Source organism: Oryx dammah, unplaced genomic scaffold, assembly GCF_014754425.2.
Source record: "Oryx dammah isolate SB20612 unplaced genomic scaffold, SCBI_Odam_1.1 HiC_scaffold_1, whole genome shotgun sequence".
Lineage (NCBI taxonomy): Eukaryota > Metazoa > Chordata > Mammalia > Artiodactyla > Bovidae > Oryx > Oryx dammah.
In genome coordinates this window covers 27900101-27916024 of record NW_024070185.1, presented here as the reverse complement: position 1 = coordinate 27916024, position 15924 = coordinate 27900101, and the positions used below count along the sequence as shown (strand labels likewise).

At 35.8% G+C, this 15924-nt stretch overlaps 1 protein-coding gene across 1 annotated transcript in view; it reads left to right on the top strand.

Annotated features, from left to right (window-relative positions):
- Positions 1–15924, top strand: part of CCDC171 (coiled-coil domain containing 171) — a 333839-nt gene that overhangs the window by 234013 nt on the left and 83902 nt on the right. The window contains exon 24 of the mRNA XM_040240019.1: positions 7701–7832. Within this exon, the coding sequence (XP_040095953.1) occupies positions 7701–7832 (132 nt within the window). The remainder of the gene's footprint in view (positions 1–7700; positions 7833–15924) is intronic.

Sequence of the window (15924 nt, the reverse complement as noted above, 5' to 3'; positions counted from 1 at the left end):
CCACCAGGGAAGTCCCGTGTTTTCATTTTTTGCTTGCTGAAAATAGCATGTGTATTTACTTTGCATAATCAAAATCTAGAGGAGAAAGCCTAGATTCAATGATAAAAATGTCTCTAGGAAAGAGAGACATACTGGCAACAAATTTTATAGGTTGCAACTAATTTGATTCCTATGAAGTGGAAAGATGATAACTTCTACTGTTAGGAAAAATTTTAGAGTAGAATTGAGTCAAAGAGAATGTAACAGGTGAGGATTCTGAGTGGCCACATCTTTACATGTGATTCTTACCTTAAAAATGTGAATGAGAATATTTGGTAATACATAGTTAACTTTGCTTGTTAATTTTCAGATCATTTATGTGGAATACAAAGACCACAGAGTAATTTTTAATTAAAGCTGACAGTTATTTTCAAGTTGAAACATGATCACATGCCTCTAATAACCTAGTTTTAAGTGACTTATTAATGACTCTCTGAATGTTACTTAGGATACTTATGATCTTTGAGCCTGTTTCCATTTTTGGTTTCTTGACCCTGATTCTGACGATCAGCTGTGCAAGACATACAGGTGTTAGCACAGCTGGCTTGCTGATGGCAGCTCTGTCCGTATAGCTGTCCTGTGTGTCGTCATTCATGTAGTTCAGTGTCATTCTGACCTAGCCAAGCTAAAAATGGTACTTCAGCTCAAGAGGGATTTAAAACCCTTGACAAACTAAAGATAAGAGACCACGGAATGTCGTGTCCATGTGCTTACCAGCTTTTAGCTTAAACACATCTAAATAACTAATTTAGTGTGTATCTGTCTTTATCCTTTGGAATAGTTTGTCCTAGGGAAGAAAATGTCTCTGTGTGGAGAACTCTAACAATTCATAAATACATCTTTCTGTACTCAAGTATGCGTTTTCTGTTTGTTTAAATAGATCAAGGTCACAGTAATCTATCTGCAAGGAGCAGTCTGTGGTATATAACCTACGCCTCAGATTTATCATCCTGCCTAGTGCCTTTATACGATGTCTGTGATTATATCATCCTATTTTCCAGGTTGATAATTTGATTTGAGGGTTCAGTTTTTCAGATCCTTAATTGGGATGTAGCCCAGCTTCATAATTTGATTCAAGAGATCAGTTTTCTAGTTCCATAATTGGGATGGAGCAATAATGTGTGGGGTGGTTGTGGTCGTGGTAGATTGTGGCTTTTTTTTCTGGTGACAGCAGAGAGAGTTCTGGCTCTGCTCTGGAGTTGGAGGTTAAATTAAATAACCTGCAGCAAAAGCAGGCTGGTTTCTCACTTTCTTCTTTTCAAAGGAGGGGTTTCTGCGCTTGCTGCAGTACCAATGGAGTGCCTGCTTCTGTTGCATAGGCCAGGGTCTCCATCCCATAGGAATGGAGCACAGCAGGAGCTGTTGCACCTACCTAGGGACCTTGTAGTTTGGGGATCTTCCAAGTGAGATTATGGCCATTGTATAAGGAAGATTGCTCACAGGTGCTTGTCTCTCAGTCTGGTAATTGTGTGTGTGTTGAAGGGTCAGGGAGAAAATACATGAATGAATGAAAAATGTGCACAGGTCCAATGAAACTACTGAGGAAAATCAGGGTGTTTCGATAACAATCTTCACTGCTGACCACAAAACTACTTTTATGACACACATTTTTGCTAAGCCTGCCAGACAAGGGACAAAGAGAAGGAAAAATAAAATGGTGTTGACTTTTAGGTAGGGAAATGGAAGGAGTAACAAGATCTTGAGCAATTTGCTCATCTGTTAACTGTCATTGTAGATACTCAGAGGCACTGTTGTGTGTTGCCAGGAGCGCTGGACACAATTTCCTCATATTAGGGATGGCAGTAGCTCTTTCACAAGGTGGATGGCAGAATGGAGTGTGATAGTGTGGAGAGTACTGGGAAAGTGTGAAGTACTTTGAAAAGTATGGAGTACTTTTGGAAGTGCTAGCAGTATTGTTACTAATAAGAACAGTACTACACTCTATCCATTTCATGAACTAACTAAGGAAAAGGCAAAAGAGGGAAATATCCATTTAGTTATCACTTGAGAATGCCATTTCTGCTGTGATGATGTGCTTTAATCCTTGCTTCTGTCACTGGACACATATCATGTTTTTCGGTTATCCTCGCTTCCCTACTACCTCATAGAATTTGTGAGTTTGGAATGACGTTCATATTTGATCACATGCTCACTGAGAACCTCCATGTGTATAGAGTCTTTCTGTTGCTAGTGTTATTGCAGAGCATATGGTCCATACTGGTGAATTCCCTTCTCTCTCTCTTTACAAAAGATCTCCATGAAATGAAAAAGACACTTGGAAGGAAAGTTATGACCAACCCAGGCAGCATATTCAAAAGCAGAGACGTTACTTTGCCAACAGAGGTCCGTCTAGTCAAGGCTATGGTGTTTCCTGTGGTCATGTATGGATGTGAGAGTTGGACTGTGAAGAAAGCTGAGTGCCGAAGAATTGATGCTTTTGAACTGTGGTGTTGGAGAAGACTCTTGAGAAGTCCCTTGGACTGCAAGGAGATCCAACCAGTCCATTCTAAAGGAGATCGGTCCTGGGTGTAATTTGGAAGGAATGATGCTAAAGCTGAAACTCCAATACTTTGGCCATCTCATGCAAAGAGCTGACTCATTGGAAAAGATTCTGATACTGGGAGGGATTACGGGCAGGAGGAGAAGGGGACAACAGAGGATGAGATGGCTGGATGGCATCACTGACTCGATGGGCATGAGTCTGAGTGAACTCTGGGAGTTGGTGATGGACAGGGAGGCCTGGCGTGCTGCAATTCATGGGGTTGCAAAGAGTCGGACATGACTAAGCGACTGAACTGAACTGATGCCTGTGCTACTTGTTTAACCAAATTTTCTGTAGTTTAGTTATTAGAGTGGTGATCACTTGTTGTGCCAGGAAAGTTAGACCCAGTCAGTTATCTATCAGACTATGTAAAACTTGAAAGAAGAAGCCAGAAAGTATCTATGAGATTGTGTCCTATATATTAGCGGTATAAGGTTTACTCACTAGAAATTGTTCATACATTCTCTGGTGAGATGTGGTCACTAAAAAAATTTTTATAGATGGTGAAAAATGTAGTCTTTCTTGCTATGTCTCTGAGGCAGGGGGATGGCCAACATTTTCTGTAGAGGGCCAGATAGTAAATATTTAAGGCTTTGTGGACCATATGGTTTCTGTCTCAACTATTCAACTCTGTCCTCTTAGCTGGAAAGCCCCCAAAGACAATAGCTTAGTGAGTGGGTGTGGCTGTGTTCCAATAAAACTTTATTTACAGTAACAGGCGGTGGTCTGGACTCGGTCCTTGAGCTGTAGTATGCCAACTGCACTCTACTCTCTAGGGCATAAGATGAAGAAGAATACATAGGCTACTCTGGTGTATATGGTAAAAAATAGGATAAAGAGAGAAGGGAAAGTGATGAAGAATCAATGGAAGTGAAAGGAAGTACTGGAGAGGAGGTAGGGAAAAGGAAGGTGGGGAACAGAGGCATAGTAAAACGTGAACACAGGATGATAAGGGTGGAAGTTGCGGGAAATATTGTTGAGATCTGTATATGACGGGAATCTCTCTGGTAAGGTTTATTTTGAAGTATCGGAGGCCTTAATGGATTGGAACAAATGAAATTTTAGGCAGGCCTGATTATCACTTACTTTTCCCAGGCATTCAAGATTCAGACATTGTATACATCTTCTTACACGTGTTCTAAAGTGTATCTGAGTTTTTCATCAACAACCCTTACTGCTTTTTCCTGGGTATTCTATTGGTAAAAACACAACTAGTATCATATTTCATGAATTTTTAAAAATAGCTGGAACATTGGGTGCCAAAGTCCTTATAGTTGTTTGTGATAAAAGATGCAGGTTCTTAATTTAGGAATTGAATGTTTTTCTAAAAATGACTAGTTTAATTTTATAGTGGATGTATCTAGCAGAAATAGTTTTTTGAGTGTTAGCAGGAGTACAGAAAATTAGGAAAGATTGGCTTGAGAGAAAAGGTTAATCAGAGGAATAGAAACAGTATAGTATAGAGCTTAAGAATTACTTAAATCTGGAACTAAATTGTTGCAATAAAATAAATATTTCTTAACAGTGTTTTGAACTTGTTAAGTTTCATTTATTTTGTGTTATTTGCCTCTGTTTCTCTTGTTTCTTATGGCATATCTATGAGAAATATCTGCTTTCTCAAAGTATGTAACAGAAAGGGAGAAAGTAAACTACATTTTCTAAAAATCAAAATTTTAGAATGGAGTAATATGGGTATGCTTTCCTTCAGTCTTTGTGAAAATATTATAAAATTATACAATTTTTATAGGAAGTTATAAAAATGTATACAATTTTGCAATTGAGATTTATACTGTGAAATTCTTTGAAAAAACTTATATTAAAATGAAGTGTTAGTCATTTTAAAGTAAAAAATATTATATATATGTTATTCATATCTATAAATAAACCAGAGTATAGAATCTAATTATAGGATGAATAATGGTATACTGTAGCAGAATTAAAGGCTGGCTTTTGAAATTATGATTTCCAATTAATTTTAAATTTGAAATTATAATTTAATCCATGGACAGGTGATGATGGTTGTTTTAATCCTAATTCACACTAAAATCTTTATTTTAAAAGGTGAACCTAATTTTCCTAGTAGGATGAGAAACAGTTTTATTGTTTTAATATTGTTACTTCAAAAATTTTTTTTGACAGTAAAGAAATTTACTTTAAATTTGCATTTTTGAAAGGGACCATTTTGTATCCAGTGGGCAGTATTTCCTAAAGAAATCCTGCTTCTGTCTTTTCTGCTCGTAGTCACTTTCTTCTCAGCCTGTGTATTTTGTTTTTCTTGTGAACAAATTTAGTGCGGTAAGGTGAGAGTCTTTTTTTTACTGTTCTGTGCTGAACTGTTTCTTGTTTATCCTTATTCACACTTGCCTTTTGCATTCTTTCTGAGCCATTCCCCTCTCTCCTTTAGTTTTGCTGTTCATTGCAGTCTTTCTCTCCTGCTCTTTGCGGCACTGTTAGCTTTTTACTAGCCCTAGCGTCACTGTTTTATATTCTTTCAACATGATGCATTCACTCCCTTTATCTATTAAAATAAAAGAATTCCTGGTCAATCCTTTATCAAGACTTAAAAATACTTTTTCTTGAAATACTTGGTGAACATTTTAGTTTGCCTATTTTCAAAGTTTTGATTTAATATAAAAGTGGGAAAAAACCTCATATATTTTAGTAGAAATATTTGTGAGTTTATTTCTGTTATAGATCATGGGCACTGTCTCTTTGTGGCACTGCCAACGTTCAACAGATAATTTATAATTAAATGAGAGTATTAACACATGCATGCTATTCAAATAATGTTGTAATTGTGATGCCCATCATGAGGTTTAGCAAAACAACTGCATTTTGATTTTTTTCCCTATCGCATACAAATACGAAGAGTTACTTCGTTTGGCAAATTAAATAATGTTGTAGTGAAAATGTTAATTTGACAATAAATCACAGTTTTAAATGCCAGATGCCCCTGCTTAATGTTGTTCAGAAAGTTTATTTAGAGGCTATACAATGTGGCTTACTGTTCCTGCACGTCAAGCTTCACAGATGAAGTATGATGCCTGATACTAATCGGGTTAAAGGACCTCCAGTGCCTGGAGTGTGTTGTGGATTGTACCTACGTTGCTCATAGCCGCCCCCCGCCCCCTGCCCTCCCACCCTTTGCCCATATTAGCAATCTGCTTTTGTACTTTGACATCCAGGATTTCCCTAGTGAATTTTGTCACAGAAAAAAGAGAATCATCAATATCGCAGTTAAACTTGACTTTCAAAGCTAATAGTATCTCATTTGGGGGCTCAAATTTAATAAATTTTCTTTGATTCTGGGTGAGTTTTTAAACATCAAACAATGAATTGGCCAGGGTGCAGTAAAATATTTAGATCTATTGACTGTTGTTCAGAAGGGTAGAAGGCAAAACACTAGTGGTTTGATGTTGATAAATTCTCAGTACCTTAATCCACATTAATGTTTTCTTTTATCTGAGTGCAGATTGGTGACAAAAAAAAAAAAAAAGCAAGAGAAGGTGTCCATGCATATAGAATATAAAACCTAAAGCAAAGGCATTTGTAAAATGTGATTTATTTTGTTAAGTGAGTTAAAAGCATTTTCATCCTAACTGAAGACTAGAAAGTGTTTGTTACAGATAAATATGCATTCTGTATTGGGACTCTGGTATGAATATTGTACTCACACTGTTATACAAATTGCATTATAGTGTATGTTTTACAACATATACTTTGACATGCAGTTATTGGCAGAAATTCTTCAGCTCAACTTAAGACGATAAGGATGTTTATAGCCTGGATTAGCACAAACTATGAAAGATGTCGTCATGTGTTTGTGTATGTTTGCTGATTTAAGGAAACCTTATATTGTATGATAGTTCATTCATAAAGTAAGAAATAATTCAAACAGTTTTACAAGCTATCCAAGTGGAATAGAAAAATGAAGGTGAGGGTTCCTATCATTTATTATTACCAAGTTATATATGAAGTTGCTGAGATAAAACTAGAGATATAAATACAGGTATTTCAACAATGATGATTCTCCCCATTCTTGACCTTTACTACCTCGTAAAAACTCATTTTGTCCTGTGACTTTAAGCTAGTCGTATACTATTTATCAAAGACACAATGTCAAAGAGATAAAATTTTAAAACCTGTTCAGGCATAAGAAAAGTTAGGAAATATGCTTACATATGAAAACTCTTATCATTAAACTATGTGATTGAAGATGAGAGCCTACTGATCTTAAAATTAAACTGTGGAATTTTTGAGGCTTTTACGAAATTTGGAAATTAAAAATGAAAATACTTGTTTCTAAACATTTTCTTTTATTCGTATTATATAGTGAGTATTTCTCATTTGTCCAGAAGGTGGCAGTGTAATATCAACTGCATGTGATGCAGAGACTAGCTTGCGAATTGGTATTTTTCCCATATCAGATCTGTGATGTGTTTGTATTTTTACCTTTCTGAACACTTCAAGTATAGTACAAATACTACTGATTTTATCCATTATCTTATTTAGAAGTCATGTGACTAAGTTGGTTTATATGTATTTAATCATTAAGATTCACATTTAATAAGAGTAAAGAGGGCAAACAAACCTCTTGCTAGTGTATTTTTAAGTCTCCTTGTGTGTTGAACATATTTGTTTTTATTCTAGAGTACATACTGAACTTGTCTTGTCGAAGACTAGTGCCTAATAACTATCTTGTTTAATATATACCCATTAATACTGATTGAATTACATATGGTATTAGGAGAGTGTGAATAAGTAAGAGATTGCTATTTATTTTTGATTCTTGTGGGCTTGTTTTTCCTTGTTTCCTTTTTCTTTTGAGGGTGGAACAGTGAAAAAATAATTCAAAACCTCTTGATCAGAAGAGCTCCAGCGACTCTTCTTCCCTCTGCTCATTTCAAGCAGGAGGATGCTTTTTCTTCTTAACATTCTCCCCCAGCACTCTGAATTAGAGATTTATTTGCAACGAAAAATCAATTAGTCCTAAATTTATTCATGGATTTCAGGTCTAGCGATCAATGCAAGTCCACTCAGTGGGCTCAAGGGGACCCAGTTCATCCCAGTTAATGTGTCTGAAGGGGAATTACCATTGATGCTATTTTTTTCCCTTTAGGTCAGAGATCAGATCTCGCTGTCACGGACTGCGGCAAGTAGGAATGACTTCACCCTGCAGCTACCCAGACTGCACCTGGAGACCTTTGCAATGGAGGGGCTCAAGGGTGGGCCAGAGGTTGTAGCGTGCCAGGTTAGAGTCTAAATAACATTGTTTGCTACTGACACATGTGGAAAAATAAATTGCACTTACTGGGGAGAATGGAAGAAGCCTCAAAGTCTTGTGACTAACTTAAAGGAGATGCAAATAATTTTTCCTCATTTTTCTTCTGTCATGTAACACTATGTTTCACAAGTAATTGTATTCCTTTCTTTAGAGCCTAGAACTAACCCCTTAAATAATCCATAAAAGTATTTTTTACCAAGGAAAAAATATATGTTTCGTAGCTCAGTACAGTATTAAAAGAACATTCTTTCTGGGCAGCAGACGAAAATAAGACACTAAGCTGTTATCTCTTCAAGCTTGTCTGAATTTGTAGCTCTAACTCTTTTAAAATAAATCACTTTAGATAAAATTATCAGGAGAGATATTTGACATTTTTCAATGTTAATTCCAAAATATATCCAATATTGTTAGGTGGTAATTTCAACAAATCTAGAACCTAGCTCTTCTTTGCATGAAGAGTATTTTATACTTTAATGATTAGTTTTAATAAACATTGTAATTAATATGTGCCAAAGGAGTTATTTCATTTATAAAACTCAAAGCACAAAATCATAAATAACTTTAAACTTAATAAAAATATTTATTTTCAAAAACATATTTATTTTCAGAAGCTGCAGCTAGCCTTCTGTTCTAGATTACTGTTAGGTTAGTGTGATTTTTTTTTTCCTTAGGCTTAAAAATATTTTTGAATCAGACAAAACAAAATTTAGTATGTATTTTATTCTCTCTTTAATGTCCAATTTCTTTATTACAAAAATCTATCAAAGTTACATAAACTATAGGGAGCCCGATAATTCCAAAAGGGGTTGTCCTTGTTCAATAAAACCCTAAAGTTTTCAGTGTATTTAAGAGAAATATCTCTTAAAACTCTGTCTGTGCTTCACATTTTGAGATTTAAGATGAACTTTTTCATTCTTCAAGTTTATGACCCTCTGAAATTTTAACTTTGCACAAAATTAATGTCAGTACAAGTGGGGCTATGTTAATTTTTTTCTAACTAAATACTCCATACCCTAATTTAATTTGTTATTAGTACTCAAATTAATACTCAACAAAGAAAAAATATTTGCTTCTTTCATTAGAATGTCCACATATTATAGTAAAATATATGTAATTATACAGCAAAGCATAAGACACTTATTTTTAGTTATAGACTAGCACACTATGCTATTATTTAGTTCAAGATTAAGATGTACATTTAAAATTTGATTATATGTGAGTACAATATGATTTGATATTTTTCTAGTGGTTGTAAAATAATCCTTTATTTGGTTATCTTAATTTGGAATCTCCCAGGGCTTAGTACTTGTCATAATTCACAAATAAATACTTCTCCCAAACTCTAGATTTTGATGATTTGGAAAGAGACTGATTCCTAGGAATGCCATTTTTTAAGGCAAAACATGAACTTTCTAGAGTCCTGACATCTGTGAATAGCAAGAAGGAAATGTATAAGCTTGTATTTTAAACTACTATCTTTCCCAAGTTCTAATAAAAATAGTTATATGGGTTGCCATATACCTAAACACTTGAGTAAGTTTTATATTGATGTGATCTAATATGCATTATAGTTTAGTAATATATGTCTTGGTTTAGTATGCAGAGAAGAGCTCATGATTTGGGCCGTAATAGTTTTTCAGGCACACACGCATGCAGGCACATGCGTGTAGGCATGCAGTTAGTGATATGGAGTACTTTGAGGAGAAAGGCACTGTAATAGTTGAAGACCTTAATTATAATAATTATAACTGCCATTTTAGTGAGCACTTACTATGTAGCTAGTATCATGCTTAGCTCTATAAATAAGTGATCTCAATTAATTCTTACAATGGGCCTGTCAAGCAGACAGCATTATTTTCATTTTACAATTGACAGACAACAAATATAGCAGGTAACTCTCCTCAGATCAACAGCAAGTAAATGGCAGGGCCTAGAGTTTGGGTTTAAGTTTAGGTATATTTGATTGAAAAGCCTGAACTGGTAAAATCTGACAGTAAAAATCAAGACATGTGTCTTAAATGGTAAGCATAAAGCCTTTGAAATCTGTGGTGGAGTTTTTCTTCCATTTATAAAGTATACATTATGCATCTGTGTATGAGGTAGGTCATAGTTTATGGTGTATTGTAGACACATTCACAGATAAAAAATTTTGCTTCCATTTGATAGGCTAATGTTATGGAACTCAACTTTTCACCTTTGCAGTATATGTACGTGTGTGTGTGTGTATATATATGTATGTATGTATGTATATGTATATACTTATGCTAAGTATGCAACATATTTAGGAACTCACTATTTGTTTACCTTTGTAGTCTGTGCTGATGAGGTGGACTGTTCAAAGTGTGCCTCACCTTTATTATGACGAGGAGAGGCCCACCATGCAGCATGTGGCAGTGTCTGAACTGTTTGGCCAACATATTTAACCATCATTTAGAGCAGTAGGAGCTGACTTTTTCCTAGACAGCCACTGTCTGTTGTTTCCGAAGGGGAAGATTATACCTTTCTTATAGGTATAATCCTGGATGGAAGGAAGACCAGTCAGCACAACTGAAGGCTGAGGGGATGAATGGATTACCTTATCTCTCTGAACCCAGAAGAGTGTGTAACTGATATACTCTTACAGGAAATAATTCAGTTTGGCTGGTCTCTGAGATGTGCTGGCTTTTAGCCTCAGTTTCCTTATTTATCTGCAACAAAGTGTAATGCTAACAATTTCTCAGGCTTGTACTGAGTTTGGATGAGGCAGTGCATGTGAAGTGGGAGCACAGTGCCCAGCACAAAGGCAGCAGCCAAGCAGGGTGGCTCTTGTTATTGCACACCTACATACTGCAGTATGAGACACCTTGTAAAGATGACGTCAGCAATAGTAGTATAGCTTGATTTTATTACTTTTGGGGGGGGTGTGGGTTTTTTTTTTTTGGTGTGTGTTTTAAGAAATGGTGGTTGTTGTTCAGTTGCTAAATTGTGTCTGATTCTTTACACCCCCATGGACTGCAGCATGCCAGGCTTCCCTGTTCTTCACTATCTCCTAGAATTTGCTCAAACTCATGTCCATTGAGTTGGTGAGGCCACCCAGTGATTTCATCCTCTGTTAACTCCTTCTCCTCCTGCCCTCAATCTTTCCTAGCATCAGGTCTTTTCCAGTGAGTTGGCTCTTTGCATCAGGTGGCCAAAGTATTGGAACGTCAGCATCAGTCCTTCCAATGAATATTCAGGGTTGATATCCTTTAGGATTGACTGGTTTGATCTCCTTGATGTCCAAGGGACTCTCAAGAGTCTTCTCCAGCACCACTTAGGATCTTTTCTTTGTATCTTTCCACTTGGTTCTTTCATTCTTTTTTGTTTCTTCAAAGCTTTTAGTTTTGGTCAAGATCAACTTTAGCTCTCTATTTACTTTTCCTTGTTACTTGATGTTCCAGTGAGGCCAAGTTGCCAATGAACCCCTGTCTAAGATCCTATGGCAAGTTTAGAACTATTATTCCTTGGCTTTTATCTCCTTAATAGCAGTATATTAGTCTACTAGGATACTGAACAAAAAATAAAACACCTAGATTAGACAAGTTAACTTTAGGTGAAAAACCCAGTGCAGTGTGAATGCAGAGGACTCTGTAAGAAAAGATATTCTGCCCGTAATTTATTAAGATAATACCTATTACTCATTGTCTTATACTTTGAATTCTGTTTTTTCAATGATTGTATGATGCTTTTCATATCTGGAAAATATTAACAGACATTCAGTAAGTGTCTGTGCCTCTATTCCCATTCAACAATAACCAACACAGAACAATATCAATGTTAATATTATTGATATTATTGCATGCTTATTCCATACCAGTTACTGTGCTAAATAAACACCCTACATTTGCTTTCTCATTTAATCCTTGCAACAATCCTATAAATAATTGGTACTCTGCTTTTATCCTTTTTCCAAAAGAATAAACTGAAATTTATTAAGATGAAAATTGTTAAAGGTCACATATCCAGTGAGTAGGGTCACTGGCCTGTTCATTCTTTTAATCATGCCTTTCTGCCTTCTGTGCACCATGGCATAGTGTTGTGTGTGTGTGTGTGTGTGTGTGTGTGTTTTAAGATAGCTGAGGGGGGAAAAAAAATAAAGGGTAGGGTCTGCCTGTAAAATATAGTTTCTTTTGTGAGAAGATCATGGCAAAAATAGAATCCAAAAGAGGTTAATGGGAAATGTTACTTAAATTGTGTATTTCAGCCTCTTCATGTGTAAAATGAAAATAATAGAAGTTTCAAACTCAGTATAATGATTGAATGGGTTAATCCATTGAAGTGCTTAGAATAGTAACATGGTAAGCGCTCACTGTTTATTAGCTTTCCACCAACGTGAAAGCTTCATGAGGCCAAGAACTTGATTTTGTTCACAGTCACACTGTCAGAGCTCAGAACCCTGCCTCACACAGAGGAGGCTCCAGTGCACGAATACTTGATTTCAGGCACTAGACAAGTTGACTCAGGAAGCTGCTGTGCCTAAGTTGTGCATGCCTTTAAGAAATTTGGGATCAGTTTTTTAAACTTCTAAACCCACTTCATTTAAAAGGAAAAGTCCCCTGAACCATCTCATAAAAGTGTGTAAGGCTTACTGCACAATAACTATACCTCTGGAAATATAGTATATTTTATAAATATATGTTTATAAACACTTCATTAGAAAGGCTTCATTGTGAAACCATTTATTTATGAAGATTTTAAACAACAGAGTCTTCACCATAAATCCAGTAATCCTTTAATCACCCATAACCTACTGGGTTATTATGAAGTCCGTCCTTGGTATGGTTGTTTGTTATATGTTATACCCACAACTTTTGGGATGCTGTGGTTTCTTTACATTCAACTTACTTTCCAGGCATAGAAATTTCTTCCAGCTATTTTGTTGTATTTATAAAGTTAAATCATAAAAGAGCATCTTGAAAGGATTTTTTTTTTTAATGTAGAGAAGAAAGAAATATCTATACCTAAGTACTAAACTGTCAGGGAATAAAAATATCAAGAATCAGCCACTCTTAATAATTTTTTACATGTGTTCCCCGTTATACTGCTTGATGCAACAGCCTTCTAATTGTACAAGAATCATATTCATTTGGGCACAACTAGAAATTAAAGAAATGTTAGAGAATTTTGCTTGGAAGCTTGTATTACTTAGATATTTTCTTCAACTTATTCCATCTCCATAAATGAATTTTCAGATATCTGATTATTTTTTAAAACATGAAAATCAGCCATTTTGAATGAAAATCTCACTCAATATCTAAAATGCTATGTAAAATTCCCCAATTGTCCCTAAAAGACTAAACGACTTCTATTAGTTCTTTAGTTTCTTACTTTTTAAAGTATAGTTCTTTAGTTTCTGATTCTAAAAGAAAATTTTACCTTCTTTATATAATTTAGGACTTTCCCTGCTTTTCAGATGTCAGTCCTCCCTGGGTCGCACTGTCTCACAGAGTTGTCAGGGTTTAGTCCAAGGGTCTCCATGGTGAAGTAAAGAGAATATATTTTGTGACAGCTGTTTGTCTCACAGATATTCTTTTTCACTTATTTTTGAGTCCATGACTGTGCTTTGAATGTTTGACATTATTGGAAATCTGACCTTTTTGGTAAGTGGGGTCATTTTTGTACTAAAGTATCAAAAAGATTTGAGGATTATCTAAACTTGTTATCAGTGAGTGTGTGGTTCTCTTTAAATTCTAAAAATTAAAGTATCTTTTAAATTTAAAAACATAATATGATTTTAGATTTCAGTTGTAGCATCAAAGAGAATGTTGAAACTACCTTCTTCAAAGGATGGTGAGTTCTTCCAAGAGAGGAGCTGTTTGTTAGGGGAAAACAGTTAGCTGGGAAAATCATAGTTCATCTGAGAACAAATGCATTTTGATTGGAAAAAAGCCATCCTTGGTCTCATTTAGAGCTTGACAGCTGTAATCTCTAATTCCACAGAATATAAATTGTGTCAATGAGGAATCTAAATGACCTGGATTTGAGGCCTAACTCAAGGATGAATATAAGAATCAGTGAGTTTATTTTTCACAGTGACACCAGGAAGAATAAATGGCATTTTCTGACATAATGTTGTCAGAGAAAATATTTTTGTTATTTGCTAGTTAAAGTTTTAGAATTCTGTTCTCAAGATTTGAGAGTGCACAAGCAGACATTTAGTTTCTTCAAAACTTGCTGGTACCGCAGCTGTGAGGAATGCTAAATGAAGCAAAATATGAAGAGAAAGAAGATGCTAATGTGTACAGAAGGACCGATTTTAGGGTCTGTTGCTAAGTGGGGTGAAAGTGAGAATGAAAGTGTTAGTCACTCAGTAGTGTCTGATTCTTTGTGACCCCATGGACTGTAGCCCACCAGGCTCTTCTGTTCATGGAATTCTCCAGGCAAGAGTACTGGAGTGGGTGGCCATTTTCTTCTCCAGGGGATCTTTCCGACCCAGGGATTGAGCCTGGGTGTCCCACGTTGCAGGCAGATGCTTTACTGACTGAGCCACAGGGAAGACTAGGTATAACAGTGGTTAAATAATTAAATAACAGCATTTAAACGTGGATTTATCCTCGTTGTGAATTGTGCCTTGTCCTGAATCTGTGTCTTCTCCTAAGGTTACAGGACGTTTTAGTTTTTGTTGACCAGGAAGACTGCTGGAAACAGCCTCACGCGTCAGTCATCTGTTGTTAGAACAGATCAGGTGTTATCACCTAAGTACCCTCACCCTCCCTGACTCCCTTCCTCCTCCCGTCCCTTCCTCACCCTCTGTGATGTGCACTTTTATTTCCCCTCTTTATTTTGGTGGTGCTGCTGGAGGGGATAGGGGATACATCAGTGAGAATTTTAGGGCAGAATCTTGAGAGTAAAAATGTGAAATTATGGATTTTGGTCCAGATATTTTGCCAAGTGTTATATGCTACCATTGTTTTCTTAGTCCCTGTATTTTATTTTAAAGGACTTGCTGTTTAAAAAAAAAAAAGTATTTTTCTTTGTAGTTAAAACATAATCTTGGGGATCAAATGATAACTAACATTTCTTTAAAAAATAAATATCTGTTAAGACTAGGAGTACTAAAAAGTTTTTTTTTTTTAATGGTTAGCTGATGGGATATTTTACATTTTGTATCATGGATTTTATTTCAGGTTGGTGGTGATCTGAAATAAGGGGTTTTCTTTCCCCCGTTGGGACTTTAATCTCTTTGCCTTTGGAATATCACAGGATAACATGAGGGCAAGGAAATATGTCTGTATAAAGCTTCTGCTACACAGAATGTTATATTGAGGAATCTTGTGACTAACTCCTTGACTCAGCTGAAAATATTCATGAATTATTCCCTGTGGATATGACCTGGTATCAGCAGTCTGAACTAACACTAAGTAAAATCTGATAGGAATTATTTAAAATGAAGTCTTTTTTCCTTTTTTTTGGGGGGGGGGTATCATTTCTTCCTTTTTCACTAGGGAGAATAATTTGGAAGAAAGTAAAATCATAGCCAAGTGACTGTCACAAAAGGTTGAAGAGGTTATACAACTTTATCTAAAAATAATAGAATTAGCCCCAGAACAGATGGAATCCTTTCCCCATAGACATAAATTACCCAGGTAACAGGAATCCTCATTATTTTATCCAATCATTGTCTATTTCTCATGGAAAACACATTGTCTTTTCTTGTGAAGGATGAACATGAATTATCATCCTTGTGGTACTAAGAGTGCTGCTGGAATTCTCTGCTAATTTCACTGTCTGTGAGCTTCCAGCCCTTACTTCTTCTGGTGCATCAGCTTGTCACCTGTAACATGGAGATGGTGATACTTGCCCTCCTGCATCTTGGGGCAGTTGTGAGGATCCCATGACATGGATGAAAGTACTTTGGAAATTAAACAGCACTCATAGGTAGTTTTTAAATTGTTTTCCTTTAAATATTTGCCTTATAAACATTCCTTGATCAGGTGTAAACTCACTTATTTTCCATCTCAGGTTGAGATATTTGCCCTTCTAAAAGACAAGCAAGTAAATCAGATGATGAGGAGGTTAGCAACTGTGAATCTGTGCAATT